Consider the following 18,063-nt stretch of genomic DNA (forward strand, 5'->3'; position numbering starts at 1 on the left):
CTGGTAGCGTACAGGCAGCCAGTGCAGTTCCTTCAGCAGAGGAGTTACATGCTGAAAAGCCGAGCTGCAGCATTCTGCACTAGCTCCAGTTTCTGGAACAGCTTTAAGGGCAGCCTCACATAGAGCTCACTGCAGTAATCCAGCCTTGAGGTTACTAATGCCTGCACCACAGTGGCCAAGCTCTTCCTGTCCAGGAGAGGCCATAGACGGTGAAGCTGGTAAAAGACACTCCGAGCCACAGCGGCCACTTGAGACTCCAGCAACAGATATGGATCTAAGAATACCCCCAAAGTACAAACCTGATATTTCAGAAGGAGTGCAACCCCATCCAGAACAGGCAACGACTGGACACGGGAACCACTCACCCAAAGGACTTCCACCTTGCCAGGATTTAGTTTCAGTTTATTGGCCCTCATCCAGCCCATTACCGAGTCTAGACACTGGTCCAGGACCTGCAGAGCCTCACCTGATTCAGTTGTCACAGGGAAATAGAGCTGCATGCCATCAGCTTATTGATGACATTTTGATGGCCATCAATATGATGAACTTTAATTTTAATTTAGTACATAAAGAATTTAGGATATCCTTAAATCACAGCAAGTAGCATGATATATATAAAAACTGGGCAGAGTTTGCATTTCTACTCCACTAAGAACCACTGTGATTTTGAATGATACTCACATTTTGTTCACAGAGCAGTTTAAGGTCATCTCTCTGAGGTGAGCTCCCAACACCCCACTGTGCCTCCAAGTCATCAATCTGATTTGGAGTATGATGCATGATTGGACGGATATCACCGGCAGCGCTAGGATCAACTGTCAGTTCTTTTACTCTATGGTTGTAAAATAGGTGTTCATTTTAAAATGAATAACATTTCACTTGGGGAAGAAAACACAACAAAACACTTCATCAATTCACAGGCAATTTACATAAAAGATAGTGATGTCAGCTTCACAAATATGTGTACATACCCTTAATATAAGTTGTCAATTGCAATATACTTGGTTACAAGCTTAAACTTGCAGTCATGCAAGAGTTTTAATCATATTACTTTGTATTATTATTTAATACCCATTTAAAAATGAATCAATATCCTACTTTAATTATTCAGAGGCCAAAGTATCAGTATTACAAAGATGACATCACCACTCTAACACATGAGGGGAAATAACAAGCCTGGGCATGAAATGTTTGAAAAAGAAAAGATGAAGTATAATTGGGAAGATGATTTTCAGGCCATGCAGTATCACCACCTGTCAAACAAAATGAAAACAAAAGGAGGTGATAACTCAAAACAGGGAGAGTAAGTGAAGGTTTGTCTGAAGAAATACACAGCTAAAAAGGAAAGAAAAACACAAAAATAAAGATTCCATGTAAAGAATGAAGTAGACCTGGTGATTGAAGGAGAAAAGTCGTCATACTCATAGGAAGGAGAGAGATCAGAGCGACTGCCACTACCCTGTGAGAAGGGAATGTCCGAAGGACTAATTCCAAATTCCTTTACTCTGCAGCAGCAAGATACAGCAGCAAATTAAAAGAAAGTGTTCTTGTAAAGTCAATGAAAATCACAGCCGCCATTATTTTATTTAGTCATTTACACAACACTTTGGCTACCGCACGAAGTGCTTCACAAGCCATCCCTCAATAACCCACTTGGCAACCATCCGAGACAAAAAGTCATTACCAGGAGCTGGGCAACTGAGATCAAAGGATGGTGACTTGAACAAGGTCATCCTACAAGTCAATGGCTGGGTTGGAATGGAAGGAGATTCTCCCCGTTATTCCCAGTAACTGGCCCTACAGGTGTATCTCAGGACATACCACTGTTTTGTACAACTTCAGAAATTGAAACAAACAATTGTAGCTTTAATGACCTATGTGGCCCAGGTCTTAGTACTATTTTAATTATACATTACAACCACCCCCAATGTGGTTATCCTTTAGATCTGTTGAAATGCAATTCCCATCTTCCCCAGCCATCATGAGACTGCTGTCTAGGGATGATGGGAATTATAGCCCAACACATCTGGAGGGCACCAGGTTGGGGGAGGCCGCGTTACAAAATATGTGGTCATGCATTCGTAGAAGCCTACCAGTATTATATTCATTATAAATCCTTAGAAGGTGGCACAGTGGAAACAAGGACCTGGATACCACTGAGTACTATGATGGATAAGGAGAGTCCAAGAATGTTAGCAACAGATGCTCACATGCCATGCCAAAGGAGCCAATACTCAAATATACTTCAGTAATTTGGTGAAGCCTCAAGAACAATATATTTGGCAAATATGTAATAGTGGTCTACCTGCTGCTACCACCCTGCTATACAACAGCTAATACTTGCCAAAAATCAAACATTTATTGAATAAGTCTTCAGACCATTGCACACACAATAAACATGTGTGAAAAACAAACAATAAATACACAAATCTTAAAAAATTACTATTAAAAAGTCTAAAATTAAGGTAATACAATATTTAAAATGATAAAAGTACATGCTCCTATTGAGGCCCCACCAGATTTAAAAGCTGTTACATGGCTCATTTAAAACATGTGTTTCCTTCTCCATTTCCCTTAAACTGGCCACCTTAACCGCAAAAAGGGTTAAGTAAGATACATCATCTAATGACTGATGTAGAGGTAAAGAACTCATCTTTTGGAAGAAGTGACGATTAAAAAAACAACCTGTATTTGAGGGTCAAGTGTTTCCTGCTCCCTTATAGAAAGTTATGGTAAATGTATATTATTGGTATACCCTTGTTTCCAAACGGATATTGTACGCAGTTGTGATTTGGAAACCAGGGGATGGGGGAGCCTTTTTCAATTCCATTTCAGACCTTCTGTATAAGCGCATAACCCTCAATCTCTGACCCAGACAACACAGTTCATCATAGCAATTCAGCAAGTATGAGGAAAATGCAGTCTGAAAGAGGGCTTTGAATGCTGCTGGGAAAGACACAACTAAGTATCTACACTACATGAGGTGATTAATTTAGGATTTTTCACTGAAAGTGCAATCAAGTGTAAGAGAAAGCATTTAGACCAGCCTTTAAGTCTGGGTTTTCTAATGGCATATAAGCAGGCTAGATATCAAGTAAGCCACAGAGCACCAGTATACAACAAAAGACTTCATAGCAATCCTAAGAACTGAATCTAAGCAAACCCTTCTCATACCTGTTTGCGTATCGTAGCGTGTTTAGAGTGTTTTCACAAGATGCCATCCCTGGAGAAATAGTAGCAATCTGGGAGGAAAGGATACCAGAAGCCAAGAAGTTATTTTCATCAAGGACAACAACAGTAAACAACATACATATAAACCTGGATTAGTATTAAAAAAATAGTATTTATAAAAATATGTATACTTTTTTTAAAACGAAGTATTGCATATCAGTAAGCACTTGATATCCAAGTGATGCATATTATGTGCTTACTGTATCAACACTTAGGTTCCGTTTAAAATGTATCCACATTTTAGAGCACCTCCTCTACAGTAACATTCTAGCCCATTATACTTCCAATGTGCCCACTATTTCATTAGAGAAAAGTGGTGCTTTAAAGCAAGAATTGTTATCAACATTGAACATGAATCCTTGTCTCCATTTTAATTGCTGCCTCTTGATTTTTCCCCAGCTATTACAGCAGTTTACATTTGGCAATTCTTTTGAGAATGAAGGTACCCCTGCTGTATCAGCTCTAGGAGTTATCATTTAGAATTTATGATAATATCTTTATATCTTCCATCTGAATCAGAATAAGAGGATGGTAGGGAGAACTGAGCAAGGGCACCAATTTTTACTCTCTTTTTTAAACTTTCTTTTTAAACAGAGGCTCTACAATGCCATCATAAACAGGTCCAAAGTAAATACAATCATAAACCCTTACAGTTATTCAAATAAAACACAGAGCCAAGTCTCAACATGACATTCAATACCACAGACAAAACAATGAATGTTGGATATAAAATATGTTTAAAAAATTAACATTTAGTTATTCAAGTTAGTGTCTAACACTTGATTTTCACAATAACTTGGCAGTCTCACTGCTGCAAAACATAAAAAGCTACTCTTTCACAAAACCCAACCATCTTATTCACAAGCAAATATGCATCTTGTGACTGGCTGGAACAGTATTAACTCCTCTAAGAAATAACCAGGACATAAATTTGTACAAAGCATCTTTAGACATAGGACAGGAGTATGTAGGGTAGGATGACTTCCTCAATAGCTTTTTCACAAACAACTCAGGAATTCCAGTGATGAGCTATTTCCACTTTTAATTAACAATCCAGGAATGCCCCATTCCTAGGTTGTTTTGTGACGTGTGAATGTGGAAATTCTGATTTGTTTATAGGTTAAACAAACCAGAGTTAACCCAACAATTGCCCACAGTTTGTTGGTAGGTTAACATCATGAAACAACCCAGGAACTCAGTTGTTAATTAGAAGCAGAAAGGATGAGCATGCAGATCACAAACTCGGATCATCACTGCAATTCCTGGATTAAACAACTCAGGAATTGCACTGACATACAAACCAGGCCACTGATTCAAAGGGATATTCAAATAGCACCCTCCTAAATCAGCAGATGGCATCTGCTGAAACCTAAGAAAGATAAATGCTTTCCATAAAGGGAACTTAATTCTATTTAGTAGTTTTCATAACCATGCTGAAACTTCCACATAGGATATCAAGAAGCCATCTTCAAATTGTTCCAAAGGTAAAGATCACAGAGGGGGATATATATTTCTTATTTTGTTTTTAAATCCAAGCCTTGCAGCTGATAGCTAAAGACCAAGGAATTAACCAGGAGAGAACCAATAAAGGGATTTGGTTGTGAAGCAATATTGACTTTAAGCCTCAGATCACTGCCTTAAAGCGGGGAAAGGCAACACAGTGCCCTCCAGATGTTTTGAACAACAACTCCGATAATCCCTGTTCATTGGGCATATTTAGTTGGGGCTTAGGAGGAGAGGAGTCCAAAACACTTAGAGGGCACCAGGTTGTCTACTCTTGGTTTAAAAAAATGGGCTGGTACCTGAGAATACAGAAGCTGCCTGCCATCCTTTTGCATGTGGTCTATCAGGATATCTGAGTGCCATTTTTCTTGACAGAAAGGCGGGGTTCAAATCAATCAATCAATCAATCAACCAATCAAATAAATAAATATTTAACATGATCTATTAACATGTAGCAAAGATCCCTAATAGACTGTTTTACACAGTGCAAGCACTGCAGCACATTTAATGAACTTACCATACAGGTGCGAGAGTTTTCTCCTATGAATGAATCTCTTAGGACCTGAGTAAGTTTACTCGCTCTGAATGGAGTGTGAGGTTTATTTCGGCCTAAGGCTCTGATGCACTCCTGTAAGAGTAAACATGTTTATGGTTTTTTCCTCAGGAGAGAAGCAAATATATTTTAATACAACATGCAAGTCACAAGCCAGATGAACAGACGCTGGATGACATTGTGCTTTCTTCTAAGCTAATATTAGCCAGTGGAAGCCATGATTTCCAATTAAGAAAATACAGATCTGATATTAAACCTCAAGGCTAACATATCACTCTGATTACATAGTGCTTGAGCTCAAATTTTAAGTCCAAGCTGAATATTAGCATTAAATTCTGGTGCAAGCATGGAGCAATGGAGCAATGCTTTTAATTGCTACTATTCCTCACAATCAGATCCCACCCCTATCCAGCAGCACACATGACTTGACCCAGAGACTTAGGAAGGGAGCACTTAACATGACATTTATTGCAGGCACTGTTAACTATTCTTTAAAAAGCATCTTTAGGTTAGCTTGAGCACTTAACTTAAAAAAAGAAAGCTGAAAAATCCTCCAGGCTAATTGTCCCCCCCCCCCCCCCCGTCCCTCTTTGTGTATAAAACATAAGCCAAGGGAAATTAACATCCACTGTCCCTCAAAAAGCTTTTCTTTGTAAATTAGGTTGTTATGGGCACTACTCCAATTCTACAAGGCTAATATTGAAACAAACCATGAAATGGAGAATATTTTATTCATAGATCATAATTTATATTTTTGGTTATTTTACTGTAAGTGGCTTTGAATATTTCAAATACAATTTGAAAAAAAAATGAAACATAAAATTGCATAAATATCAAAGACATCAGAGTAGCTTGCACCATGGTTCAGAGTAGCTTGCATCATGGTTTTACCCTACCCTGTGCCTGCTTACCCTACCCTGTGCCTGTTGGCATTCTCTTCCCCTCCTTATTGTTTTACTATGATTTTATTAGATTGTAAGCCTATGCGGCAGGGCCTTGCTATTTACTGTTTTACTCTGTACAGCACCATGTACATTGATGGTGCTATATAAATAAATAATAATAATAATAATAATAATAATAATAATAATAATAATAATAATAAATGTTTTACCAAGGGATATCAACAATGGGATTTTGGTTTTAGTCAAGACTTGCTTTCACCCCGCAACACCTGACCTGGGTATAATACCCCTTTCATCCTATAGATCCCTATTCAAAAGGCAGCTATACCTCACCCAACAAGCCCTCTCAACCATCTTATCAAGCTTCTGTCTTTCTCTGCCACTATACTCATATATATTTTTCTGCTCTTACCAGCAGCTGAGGGCTCCTACTATGCAGCTACTATGTTTTGGTGTGTGTTTTAGGACACCTCATATAACATGCTCATAAACTCTGTCATAAAAATAAAGCAAAACATAGATACTAGAATTTGAGTCCTGACAGCCATGGGGAACAAGTGAACCATCCCCATGCCTGTCAGTAAGTGAGGGGATGGGCAAGGCTGCCACTGAATCTAACAAACTATGCAAGAGACTACATTGTTATGTAATTCCCAGCATCAGCACCCCAAGGTATTCACTACCCTCAACACTCAGTCAACAAGGCAGGAAGGCTGCAGCCTAATATTGTGTATCTACTGGGCTTGCAAGTGTATTTAAGACACTGCAGACATGCCTCAATCTATACACAACTTCCTGCAATCCCCTTTCATTATGAGAACTGCTTTCTCCTAATACAAATTGTACAAGGGACTTGCATAATGTTTTCCCATTAGTGCTAGACATAGATTTGAATAACTGCTGGCTTTTATATTTACAAAGGGAGAACAGGCACTGCTTCTTTTGTTCAGTGTATCTTGGTGCAATCTGTGATCTTTGGTACTGGATATAGTTGCTAACCTAATTAATCTGCAAAAACCTTCTAGAATTACCATTTGAGTATCAACATATTACTACCTGGGCTTCAGTCAGCAGTCTACCAACAATATATTTTTCCATTCCACATCTTACATCTCACCTCAATTAAGATAAATAAACTGGAGCATAAATTCTATAAAACTCAAAAAGCTAGAGCACTGGTTTATGATTTTTAACTGGTCTTAATACAGGTCTTTTTTTTAACTTGGATTTTTTCTCCTAATGATTTTACATGGCTAATTACAGCTAATACTGCAGAATAGTATCTTAGTTTGACTTTTGTTTTGTAAAATTTATGCTTTGACAACATGCTTAAAACTACGAGCATGCTTGTAAAAAGTAACACATCTAGGCACAAGAGTGCTTTAATATGTACATGAAACTAGAGCTTAAATATAAATCTGAATTTCATTCAATTCTAGTGAAGACAGTACTGAAATTGTTCAAAGAATCCTTCCTTTGCTAATTTGTTATGTTTCAAAATCACACAGACATTTGTGTTTGCCTCTGGAAATGGTTCCAGAAACTATGTAATTGGAGCCTCCTAAGAACTTGAAGAAATTAGGCAAGTACAAACACCAAGCAAAATCACAATAGGTCATCTGTTTGGTCTTGTGCCAATCCAGTACACCTAACACTTACTTGACCATGCAGCCCTTACTAATTAAAACAACAGATTTTATATTTTAAAAATGGGAAACCTATTTTAGGCCATTTCAAATGGGAAGAAACTCATATTTCAAAATGTTTTTAATGCTTTGACAAATGAACTGCAAGATTTCTAATTAACTGAACTTCAATCTCTTCTTTTTATCATGATAAAAAGACTGTCAGAGAATGAAGAATGACAATTAAGTAGTTCAGTTAGAAATGTTCAATTCATTCCTAACAACAGTAATTAGCAACATCTGTAGCAGCTAACTTATTCTTAATCCCCTATATAATTAATGACATTTAGAAGATGACAAACAAAGCAGAATAACAGCAAAACAGTTCACTGCAGTTAAGTACAAATAAACACCAAATCTTGAATTAATGCTTTCCATGGACTGAACTAGCAATGGATATACATCCAAATACAAAATACATACATTATGTATATTTATCATGGGATTTATTATGTTAGCAAGTTACACAAACAGCAGAAGTTCGTGCTAGCCAAAGAACTACACTGTAGGGTTTTTTTCCTTTCCTAAGGAGAAAATGTATGTGACTAACATTTTGGAACTGGAATCAATGAATAAATTTGATAAATTATACTTTGGAAGTATTAAAAGCAACATAACCTTGCTGATGTGTCTCCAAGTAGGCATATGAAGATTATATTTTGTGTTGATCTTAAGTATGGTTATAAGCTGCTATGGCAGATGCTACATCTTTTAAAAAAAGGTTTTCTAGTGAAATTATGAAGTCAGTTTAGTATTTGTTTTATTCCTTGGTAAATCAGATATTTAGGCAGCTCTGAAAGCAGCTGTATTATTATTTTCTATATAATACATATCTGCATTTGTTGTAAAGCAACATAATATACACATTAAACTGAAATAGGGATGAAGTCTTCCTGGTCTCTCATGGACAATTCTATTTAATTACCTAAATAACCATAAACGTAGGACCTCTATATCTAGTACGGCTGTGCAGAGAGAAAAAAATAGTCACCTCAGAACCCAACTTGTTGGCTTGGAATTGGGGCCTCAGCTTGGAATAACATTGAAGCAGAGAATGGCTTTGACTCGTATATCAAAAGCCTCAAATGTCTTCTCCACTGACTACACCTACAACTTTTTAAATTTTATTTTTGGCAGAACTGGATGAAATTTCCAGGCACAGTACTCTTTTCTGAAGTGATGAAGCCTGTCAAATGTCAGATACATAGGTGTGGGGGTTAGGGAGTTATTATTATTAATAATACTTCTTCTTCTTCTTCTTCTTCTTCTTATTATTATTATTATTATTATTAAAATGATTTATTTTCTGCTCAATTTGCACCAAAGTCACAGAAAGTGCAAAGCTGTTGGAGGTGGATGTAAGCATGGGACATTAAAAACACTCATTCACTTAGAACACCAGTTGGTGGGAAATACTCTGTCTGTGGGGGTTTTGTATGTTGCTGACTATCTCATAGATAACACACACACACACACACACACACACACTGTTATAGTGTGCACCATGCACTACTGTAAAATCTTCTCATCTTGAAAACCCATCAGAGCCCAATCTCCCTGTTCTTACAGACAGAGAGGAGGTTTGGGTCATTCACACTCTTTGCTTCAGAGCCACGCAGCCCAGCTTACCACCGTGGATTTATTTTAAGAGCAGTTGTTTATGTGAGGGGTAGAGGCAGAGTTGGCAAGAGTAGTTCTTCTCCCACCTCCCCAAATCAGTCACCCTTCACTGTAGGCAAGAGCAGAAGCAGGTAAGCATAGGAGTATTTCCACTAGAAACGCAAAGGGCAGCAAGCTGCTATTGGACAAGTAGACAAAGGTGGGCATTCCACAGCACAACCTGATTCTGGATGTGGGAATATGGTGGAATTCCACATATCTGATGCTCAAGAGATTGTCTGAGCAAAAGAGAGCCATTTATGTGATGGCCAGGGTTGGGAAGTTTGGTGTCAGTCACCTACTGAACAGGGCCGTGGCAGGTTCTCAAACCATTCTTGGAAGCCACAGAAACCTGAGTGTTTGCTAACACAACTGTCAACTACGCTAGTAAAGAGCAGATAATCACTGAAGCAGCTGATCTGTTCTATGTCTCTCCCCCAAACCACTGTAACTGGAAGTAAAAAGAGAGCTGTGGTAAAGACATTCTCTGAGTCATGAATCACAAAACTACAATCCCCCTCCTCTGCCTATCAGCCTGCCATTTTCCATTTATGCAGAGCTTGGAGGAGGGTCAAAACGTATCACATTTGGTTAAAAAGTAAACAAAGAAACACTCCCAAATCATCAAGGTGGATCCAAAGCCTCAGACCCAGCCCAACTAGCCTCAGAAACAAGTCATCTCAAATCTGAAGTGGTCCAAAAGTCTTAACTTGGGGATATTTGCCTTGGACTTGCCCTAATGCCCAGTAAACTCACAGCACAGCAGTATCTGTTTGCCTGCCTGCCTCCTTCCACACTATAGTGATAGCTCACCAGTTCTAGAGGGCTGTGAGAATGACACAGTGTGTCAGTGGCAAATACTTAACTTGAGGTAAACTATAGCTCCCCTACATATATTCTGACTTTCCTAGGGAAAGAGGAAGTTCCAACTGGTCTATAATATGCAGAAAATGTATTTACAATAACCGGGTGTGGGGGGAGTCAGATGAACTTTCTTAGATATCTTTTTGGCTACAGAAAGCATCAACAAATGACGAATGGTGCCATAATGGCGGTCAATGAAGAACTGAGGTGTTAGGCAGGAACCAGTTAGGACATGCACAGTAGACACAGGGAGGGGTTCCCACCAAAACATTACCTCAGCTATTGGAAGTAGGTACAGAGCCCATAAGTGTGATGCACAGAGACCATGTCGAAGAAAATGTATTTACAATAACCGGGGGGTGGGGAGTCAGATGAGTTTGTAGCATGCTGACTGGCTATTTAATGACAACATAAAATTTTCAGAAATAAATAAAATGAATTGCAGGTTTAGGGGAGGGGGGAAGTATGTGTAATAGAGAATTCCCATATCACTTCCACATATTAGTGCAAGCTCAAGCAAATATATTTATGTGAAGAGTCAATTACCTGTTGAATAAACCAGAACTCTTTTTACCAGAAACACTGGACAGGTAATATCCTACAGAGTTTGGGAGCTCTGAAACTGTTGTTCCTTTAAAAAGACAGCATCTTGGATATTAATCCTCAGTTGTTGGTGGACCAGTGTTGGTGCCTTGCATTCAGAACCTGGTCTACATGAAATCAGCTTAATGGTTCTGGCTTCCTGCCACTGCTGGGCAAGACCTACTCATCTATGTGCAACACTACAATTTCAGATTATCCCTGACAACTAGTTAGAGGACTCAACTCCCATTTACTGTGATTCATTAATAGCCTTTCATAACTACTCAACCTATGCAGGGGAAGTTTCAGCATCAACACAGTTCAACAGCTTGGATGCAGGAGACCAAGATTTAAGTCCCTGCTAAGCTATGTAGTAAACTAGTTGTATGGCTTTGAGTAAATCATTCTCCTGCAGCTGATCCTAACTTACAGAATAATCATGAAGCTAAAAAATTGCTCTGAACTCTTTGAAAGAAAGGCAGGATACAAATGTAACAAAACACATACCATACATTATTTACATTCTCCATACGACTTGAAATAATGTATTCCATATTAACTATTATACATAGGAATTTAACAGGAAATAAGAGTATCTAAACTAAGTCAGGAATGCAAATTCCATCTTCAAATATATTTGCATTTGTTGTAATATGGAAAGCCAGCAAGGTTTCATTAGAGAAAATACAATGAAAAGCACTTAATTTACCTTGAGTGCTAAAAGGCTCTTGTTAATTTCAGCACCTTCCAGTCGTGTTTGTCTATCTGCACTGGAAGTGTCAGCTCCTCTTTCATTTCCAGCCAAGTCAATCAATGAAAATTTACCATGCAGTTTCCCTTTTCTCCTGAGGATGATCTGAAACACTGCATGGCTCCGAGATGAGTGTGCATTTGCAGATGTCTGACCAGATGTTCTTTAACAAAGGAGTGGGGGGAAGAGAACATGATGAAATGCCACTGAGCCCCACATTAACACCAAGGATAGTGTTAGTCAACATGCATCACACCAGCCACTTCTTTTAATCAACAACCACAATCAGTCTGTTTGTAGGTTGTTGAAGGTGGCCTTCAAACGTGGAGCACTGAGTAACCACTGGGTTACTTAGGGGCTAAACAACCTGGCACACAGAGTTCACACATCACGTTCAAAAACCTACCAATGGGCTGATCATAGGTTGTTGAGTAAAAGCAGAAAAGGGGGACTTGCGGGAAGCAGTGCTCTCTCTCTCTCCCACTTGTGCACGACAGCCCATGGGTTGTTTAAACCATGGGCTGTTGTTACATGCAAACCAGGTCATAAATTATTTTTGAGTACAAACTTGAATGTTAAACATTATTACCACTTGCTTTTCAACTTAAAGTGTGATAATCCTTCAAGGAATTAACCACACATTTAGACAGTAAACTGATAGCACAAATGAACACTGCTTCCAACACAAAGAAAAATAATCATTCTATTTCTCTCAGTTGGCAACATAGAACAAAAGCTTTTCCTTTTCTTTTGCTTTTCCTCAGTAGACATCACTGAACAAAGGTATTTGGGAATTTCACAGTAGTGAATTCCTCAAATTTCCCTACTGTTCACCTTCCAGAAAACATATATTTCAAAATATTTAGAATTATTCTCATTTGCTAGAACTGACACTGAAGAAGGCAAAAAAGTAATACCTGCAACTGTTGCCTATTTCAATAAGTTTTAGTACATCTTCAACACATTTAACCTCTCGCTCTTGTAATCCCACCACCTGGACTTGCTGTTTACCATCTTCTAAAACTCTTAATTTGGTCTTTCTGTTCAGTAAGTCGAAAACCTTATGGGAAGAGCAGGGGGAAGAGAGAGAGAAGAGATGTGTGTGTCAGGAATATTCGGAATTTAATTTTAGTCTTCTGTCTGATATAACAAATTAACCAAGCAGAACAAAAAATAAAGATAAAGATAAAAACTTAAGAACTCCAGACAAATAAAGCCTAAAAGGCTTACATTTTAAAAAAATCACATACCTTTCCACTATAAATTTCAAAAAATGTTGCATATACTTGAAGTTCTAGTTTCTTATAGTTTGGTTTCTTCAACATTAAAAAGACATCTCTAGCTGTGAATAGATTAAAATTATGAGAAATGAGGGAGAGAAAAAACCTTTAAATGCACAATGGTTGACACAGAGACGTGTTTGTCCTATGCGGCTAATCAGTTAATAATGAACATTAGCACTTGTATAGTATTTTTGAGTATTCAGAGTGCTTCACATACATCGGCTGCCTTTCAAGCAATGTTAAAACATAGTATAGTGCAACATGCACAAGCAGAGCAGAAAGGTACACACACAAAGCACAGGGATCAGAATTCCCTCCTTCCCTCTCTCATCCTCCCATGCAGCCAGAAGGAGGAATAAACCAGCATTCAGTTTCACTTTGCCCAAGTCCTGTTTTGATGTTATATATGACTCAGGAACAAGGCAACTATAAATCCTAGATTACTGAGGCAGCTTGTTGAGCCATTGACTAGAGTTTATTTTAAATCATAATGCCTGAATCATGCATAACGTCAAGCTGATTTATTTCTCCTCCCAGCCACACAAAAGGTGGAGGGGCTCCTTTTTGCTTGGGCTCCTTTCTTGTGCAAATAGCATTAAACCATGGCTTAGTGTTATGTGTTGCCCCTCCATCTTTTTGTAATATGTACAAGAATCCTGTAAAATAGCTCTTATATATAATATTTAGCATTCCTTTTGCAGTGAAGCTGATAAAATGTAATGAAATCCCCTGAATGAAATCTAGTGGATTCAATCCTATGAGCAAATGAAGGCTCACAGAATGGGACTTCTCCTTCCCCTCATCCCTACTGCAGTCCTCTATGCCTCATAAAAAACAACAACACTTGTGGGGGACGAAACACAATGAAAATAGGGTAAAGGCATCTCGTGTAAGATGAGATCTGCTCAGGTAAGATGCCTCATCCTTTCAGCAATTTCCCCAGCAGCCTCACATTCCATCCTGCCCCATTTCAGAAGCACAGGTTCAAGAAATTTCATCTTAATCATGGGTTCACTAAGTAGTATTAGACCTTTCACTCTCTGCAAGCCACATGCAAACTAGCAATCACCATCATATGCCATAAAAGTGTGCAGTTATATGTTCAGGATGCAGATTATTTAGCACAAAGCCCCAAAACAAATATTAGTTACCTGCTAGTGCATAAATTCCTTTTGAACAGTCTTGATTCTTTCCTGAAAAGTCACCACCCATAGTCTAAAGGCAAAAAACAAAACAACAACAACAAAATCATAAAATGATTAGCATGAAGATAGCAACATGCACATTATGAAGGGACATGTTAGAATAACATTTTTCACTGAACAAGACTAGCCAAAATCAGTGGGCATGTACCAAAACAACAACTGGATTTGCTCCCTTATGATGCTGATATCCCTTCAGTAATTCAGTGCCAGTAAACATTCTCAAACATAAAAATGAAATGAAATCCAAATTCTAAATGAATTTTTAAAAACACTCCTGCAATGTGGAGCAAACAGCCTTTAAGTCTATTAACATCTGTACTCAAGTGGGGCCTGCAACAAAATGTGGCTCTCCAGGCCCCAAGAGGAGTTCGCTATTAGAGAGAAGAATGGTGGTAACATGTTAAAATCTCTTGTAGTTGATTAGGGTAGCATAAAAGAACATCTGTAGGATGTGAACCTTCAAAGAAACACTTACATGAGTTTTCCCACTGCCGGTTTGTCCATATGCAAAACATGTAGCCATTCCTCTTTCAAATATGGTTTCCACTAGTGGCCTTGCGGTAAACCTTTAAACAAAACAAAGGAAAAAGGGAGAAAAAAACGTTACATGCTACATTTTAACTCAAAGCCAGTAAAAATCCAGCTCACAAAAATATCAAAGCAATCTCTGACACTGTCTGCTGCAGGTAGGCAAAAAGCAAACAAACAAAAGCAACCTGTAGCAAAATAATTATGTTTAGCTCTGGATTCAGCAGTCAGATCATATTTTTCGCCTTTTAAACCATGCCTTAGTATTTAAGTCCAAAAGGAGCTTTTAGGTCTTTCATCCCCTAATAGGTTTTCTACAATTGAATTCAGCTTTCACAGCTAAGAGACTTGGCAGAGCTACAACAGCGAGACATTAGCCAATGCCTTCCCAACAAACACAAAACCATGGGTGCACAACTGCCGCCCCCATGGCCTTAATTGCAACCCCAAGGTTGGCTCTGACTTACCTGCCACTGCCAAATTTTCTCCTCCAACTATCCTGAAACAGACTGCTAGTTTCTCACTGGAAAAAGCAATCTGTATAAAGGTTTTTTTTGGGGGGGGGGGATGGAGAGAGGGCTCTCCACTCCTTCCCCCAGCAATTTTCATATAGATATCTTGCTGCTAGCAGCGAAGATAGTGTGTTGTTTCAGGATCAGTGGGATTTATGTGTTTGTGTTTGGCACATGGGTTTGTGCATGGGCTCTGACCCACCCCCTGCTGAAGCAGCATCACATGTGACCTTCCGGGAGAAAAAGGTTGTGCAGACCTACCCAGTCGAATGTTACGATTTCTGTTATTTTAATAATGTGTTAGTTTATATGTTTTTAATCCGTTTTATGTATTTTATAGTATTTTTGTATTCAATGTTGTTCCCCATCTCGATCCAGAGGGAGAGGTGGGTAATAAATAATTAAATAAATATCCCTGCACTAAGGACTTAAATCTTCATAAGTAACTTAAAACATAAAAAGAGGTTTAAAAGAGGAAAGAGCAGTATTGTATGTGCACAAATGGGGAAGGATAGTGTCTTGCTCTGGGGTTCAGATTCTGTCAGATCCTAGTAATCAATCAGATTCTTCTGAATATCAAGATGGAACAAGCTATTTGTGCAAAAAGATGAGAGTTTATTGATAGAAAATGGATGCAGAATATATGCATGCAAAGGAAGTTCACACCTCCTTCCAGCTAATCAAGCTCTCATAACTGGATTCTATGGAGGGGGGAGGGCACAACAGGCGGAAGCTATTCCCATAGGATCATGAGTTTCTCAAGGCCGGTAGCATGCTTATTCCCCCTTGGAGAGAGCTGATGATCCAAGGGCAAATAAGCATGCAGGGGCGAATAAGCTAGCCTTGAGAATCTCATGGTCCTGAAGGAACGACTTCTGCCTATCATGGGAGCCCCAACAGATATCCAGTTACTAGAGCTTGATTAGCTGAAAAGAGGTCTGAACTTCCTTTGCATGTATACATTCTGCATCCATTTTCTATCAATAAATCGTAATCTTTTTGCACAAGTAGCTTGTTTCATCTTGGTAATCAAAAAAAATCTGATTGATGACTGGAATCTGGCAGAATGAGAACCCCACACCAAGACAGATGGCAGAGATTGTTTGGGAAGAGGCGTCCAATCCTAACACAAACACATTTTCAAGTTATATCTAAGATGGGAATAGATAATAACAAATCATGAAGTTCCCAGGAGTTTGAACTGGTATTTGTACCAGTATCCAGGATCCTTCCTTCCAAGTTGGCTAAGCATTAGTGAGATTGAGGGAAGAACGTATAACTCACCTCGCCTCCCGAAACTGCCATTACAAAAATGCCAGCAACTTTCCAAGAAAACACCAACAGTAATTGCTACCCACTCCAAAAAAATAGGGAAAGCACCTCCTCTGTCCAAACTTTTAAATTTTACCCACCTGTCCAGCTCCAAAGAAAATGCAGCCATGGGGAACCTCTGGCCTGTGGGGATTCTACATCCTGCCCACCAGCTTCTTCCTCAGGGAGGGGGAAATCTTACTTCCAATTATAGCAGCTAATCAGAGTTAAGAGATTTTCCTTGCTGAGAGGTGAAAGGGAGCCTTTTTCAACACACAGCAGAGAAAACCTTGTATCTGCAATCAGTTGCTGATTGGAGATAAGAGATTTTTCTTGCTCAGTGATAAGCAAGCTGAGAAATATCACACACACACACACACACCTCCTCAGCTGATTTGCATGAACCAGCTGAGATGGGGTGGATGTGTGTCTGTATGAATAGAATCCACCTTGGGCTCTGACTACACTTGCTGATGGCATGTGGGACCCCAGAAGCTTTCTGGGGTGGCAATCTGGCCCTGGGTCTAAAAATGGTTCCCCCCTTCTGGCAAAATGGAAAAGGAGATAAACATACAGTAATAGCACTGACAATGCACAGACTCAGGAATCCATGTTAGAGAGAAGCACAAATTTACTGATGGAAGACAACAGCAGCAAACTTCAAAATGGGCACTAGCCACACATACCTGTAGACCATTTCATTAGGAGTGCTGTCATCGAAGGCATAGTCAAAGCGGAAAGTTTGGTTTTCTAAGTACCTTGTTAAATCCACCTTTTGTTTGGGCTCATGTACCATCACAACATCTTTGCTAGGGATTGTTATTACATCAAGATCTTTCATTACATTTTCTAAAAAGTAAATGAAATGTGCATTAATTTTCAGGATATATGAATTTCAATAATCTGAGCCATTATTCAAATGGCCAAAATACTGAAATTGTTTGAATCACTTTATGAGGGAAAGAATCTGCCATTATTATAGTGAAGTGCTTAAAATGCCAGGCATAAGGAGATAAGAAATTGTGACTTCCTACTCTACGGTAGTTCCATGGACATTTATTGAAAACTATTTAAGTATCTGGTTGCTGGCCTGTTCCTAAATATGGAACTATTTTATAAAGTAAAACTATACCAAATTACTTTATATAAAATATGAAGTTCCACACTTGGGCATTACTCCACCTGGTAGATAAGTTTCAGCTTCCTATTTTTTATGCAAAGACATTTACACATTTTTAAAAGATTTTAGTTTAGCATATACCTATTACCATTCGTCTACATCTAGCTTTGAAGAGTTTAATCAGAGCTTCCCCTCAATAGTACTAAAGTTGTATATTTGCATTCTAGTAAAATTAACTGGTAAAAATTCCGTCTACATATGTCATTTACATTTCAATATGCCCTTTGCTTAACTGTAACTTAATTTATGAAAACCATGTATCTCCGATAGTTGAGTTTAAATCAGATTTTTCTGAAGTGTGTTATTCTTGA

The 18,063-nt window shown here is 38.6% G+C and overlaps 1 protein-coding gene across 4 annotated transcripts in view; it reads right to left on the bottom strand.

The window, feature by feature from the left end:
- The window catches only part of KIF2A (kinesin family member 2A), a 56,826-nt gene that overhangs the window by 5,385 nt on the left and 33,378 nt on the right, over positions 1-18,063 (bottom strand). For 2 of the 4 annotated variants that reach the window (XM_063128028.1, XM_063128027.1), the window contains exons 9-18: positions 17,259-17,421; positions 14,697-14,787; positions 14,168-14,231; positions 12,984-13,075; positions 12,651-12,793; positions 11,692-11,896; positions 5,252-5,362; positions 3,175-3,242; positions 1,392-1,505; positions 682-832 (exon numbers count right to left, since the gene is read on the bottom strand). In XM_063128028.1, coding sequence (XP_062984098.1) covers positions 682-832; positions 1,392-1,505; positions 3,175-3,242; positions 5,252-5,362; positions 11,692-11,896; positions 12,651-12,793; positions 12,984-13,075; positions 14,168-14,231; positions 14,697-14,787; positions 17,259-17,421 — 1,202 coding nt within the window. The remainder of the gene's footprint in view (positions 1-681; positions 833-1,391; positions 1,506-3,174; positions 3,243-5,251; positions 5,363-11,691; positions 11,897-12,650; positions 12,794-12,983; positions 13,076-14,167; positions 14,232-14,696; positions 14,788-17,258; positions 17,422-18,063) is intronic. The other 2 variants (XM_063128029.1, XM_063128030.1) reach the window with 1 other exon arrangement.

Source organism: Elgaria multicarinata, chromosome 6, assembly GCF_023053635.1.
Source record: "Elgaria multicarinata webbii isolate HBS135686 ecotype San Diego chromosome 6, rElgMul1.1.pri, whole genome shotgun sequence".
Classification (NCBI taxonomy): domain Eukaryota; kingdom Metazoa; phylum Chordata; class Lepidosauria; order Squamata; family Anguidae; genus Elgaria; species Elgaria multicarinata.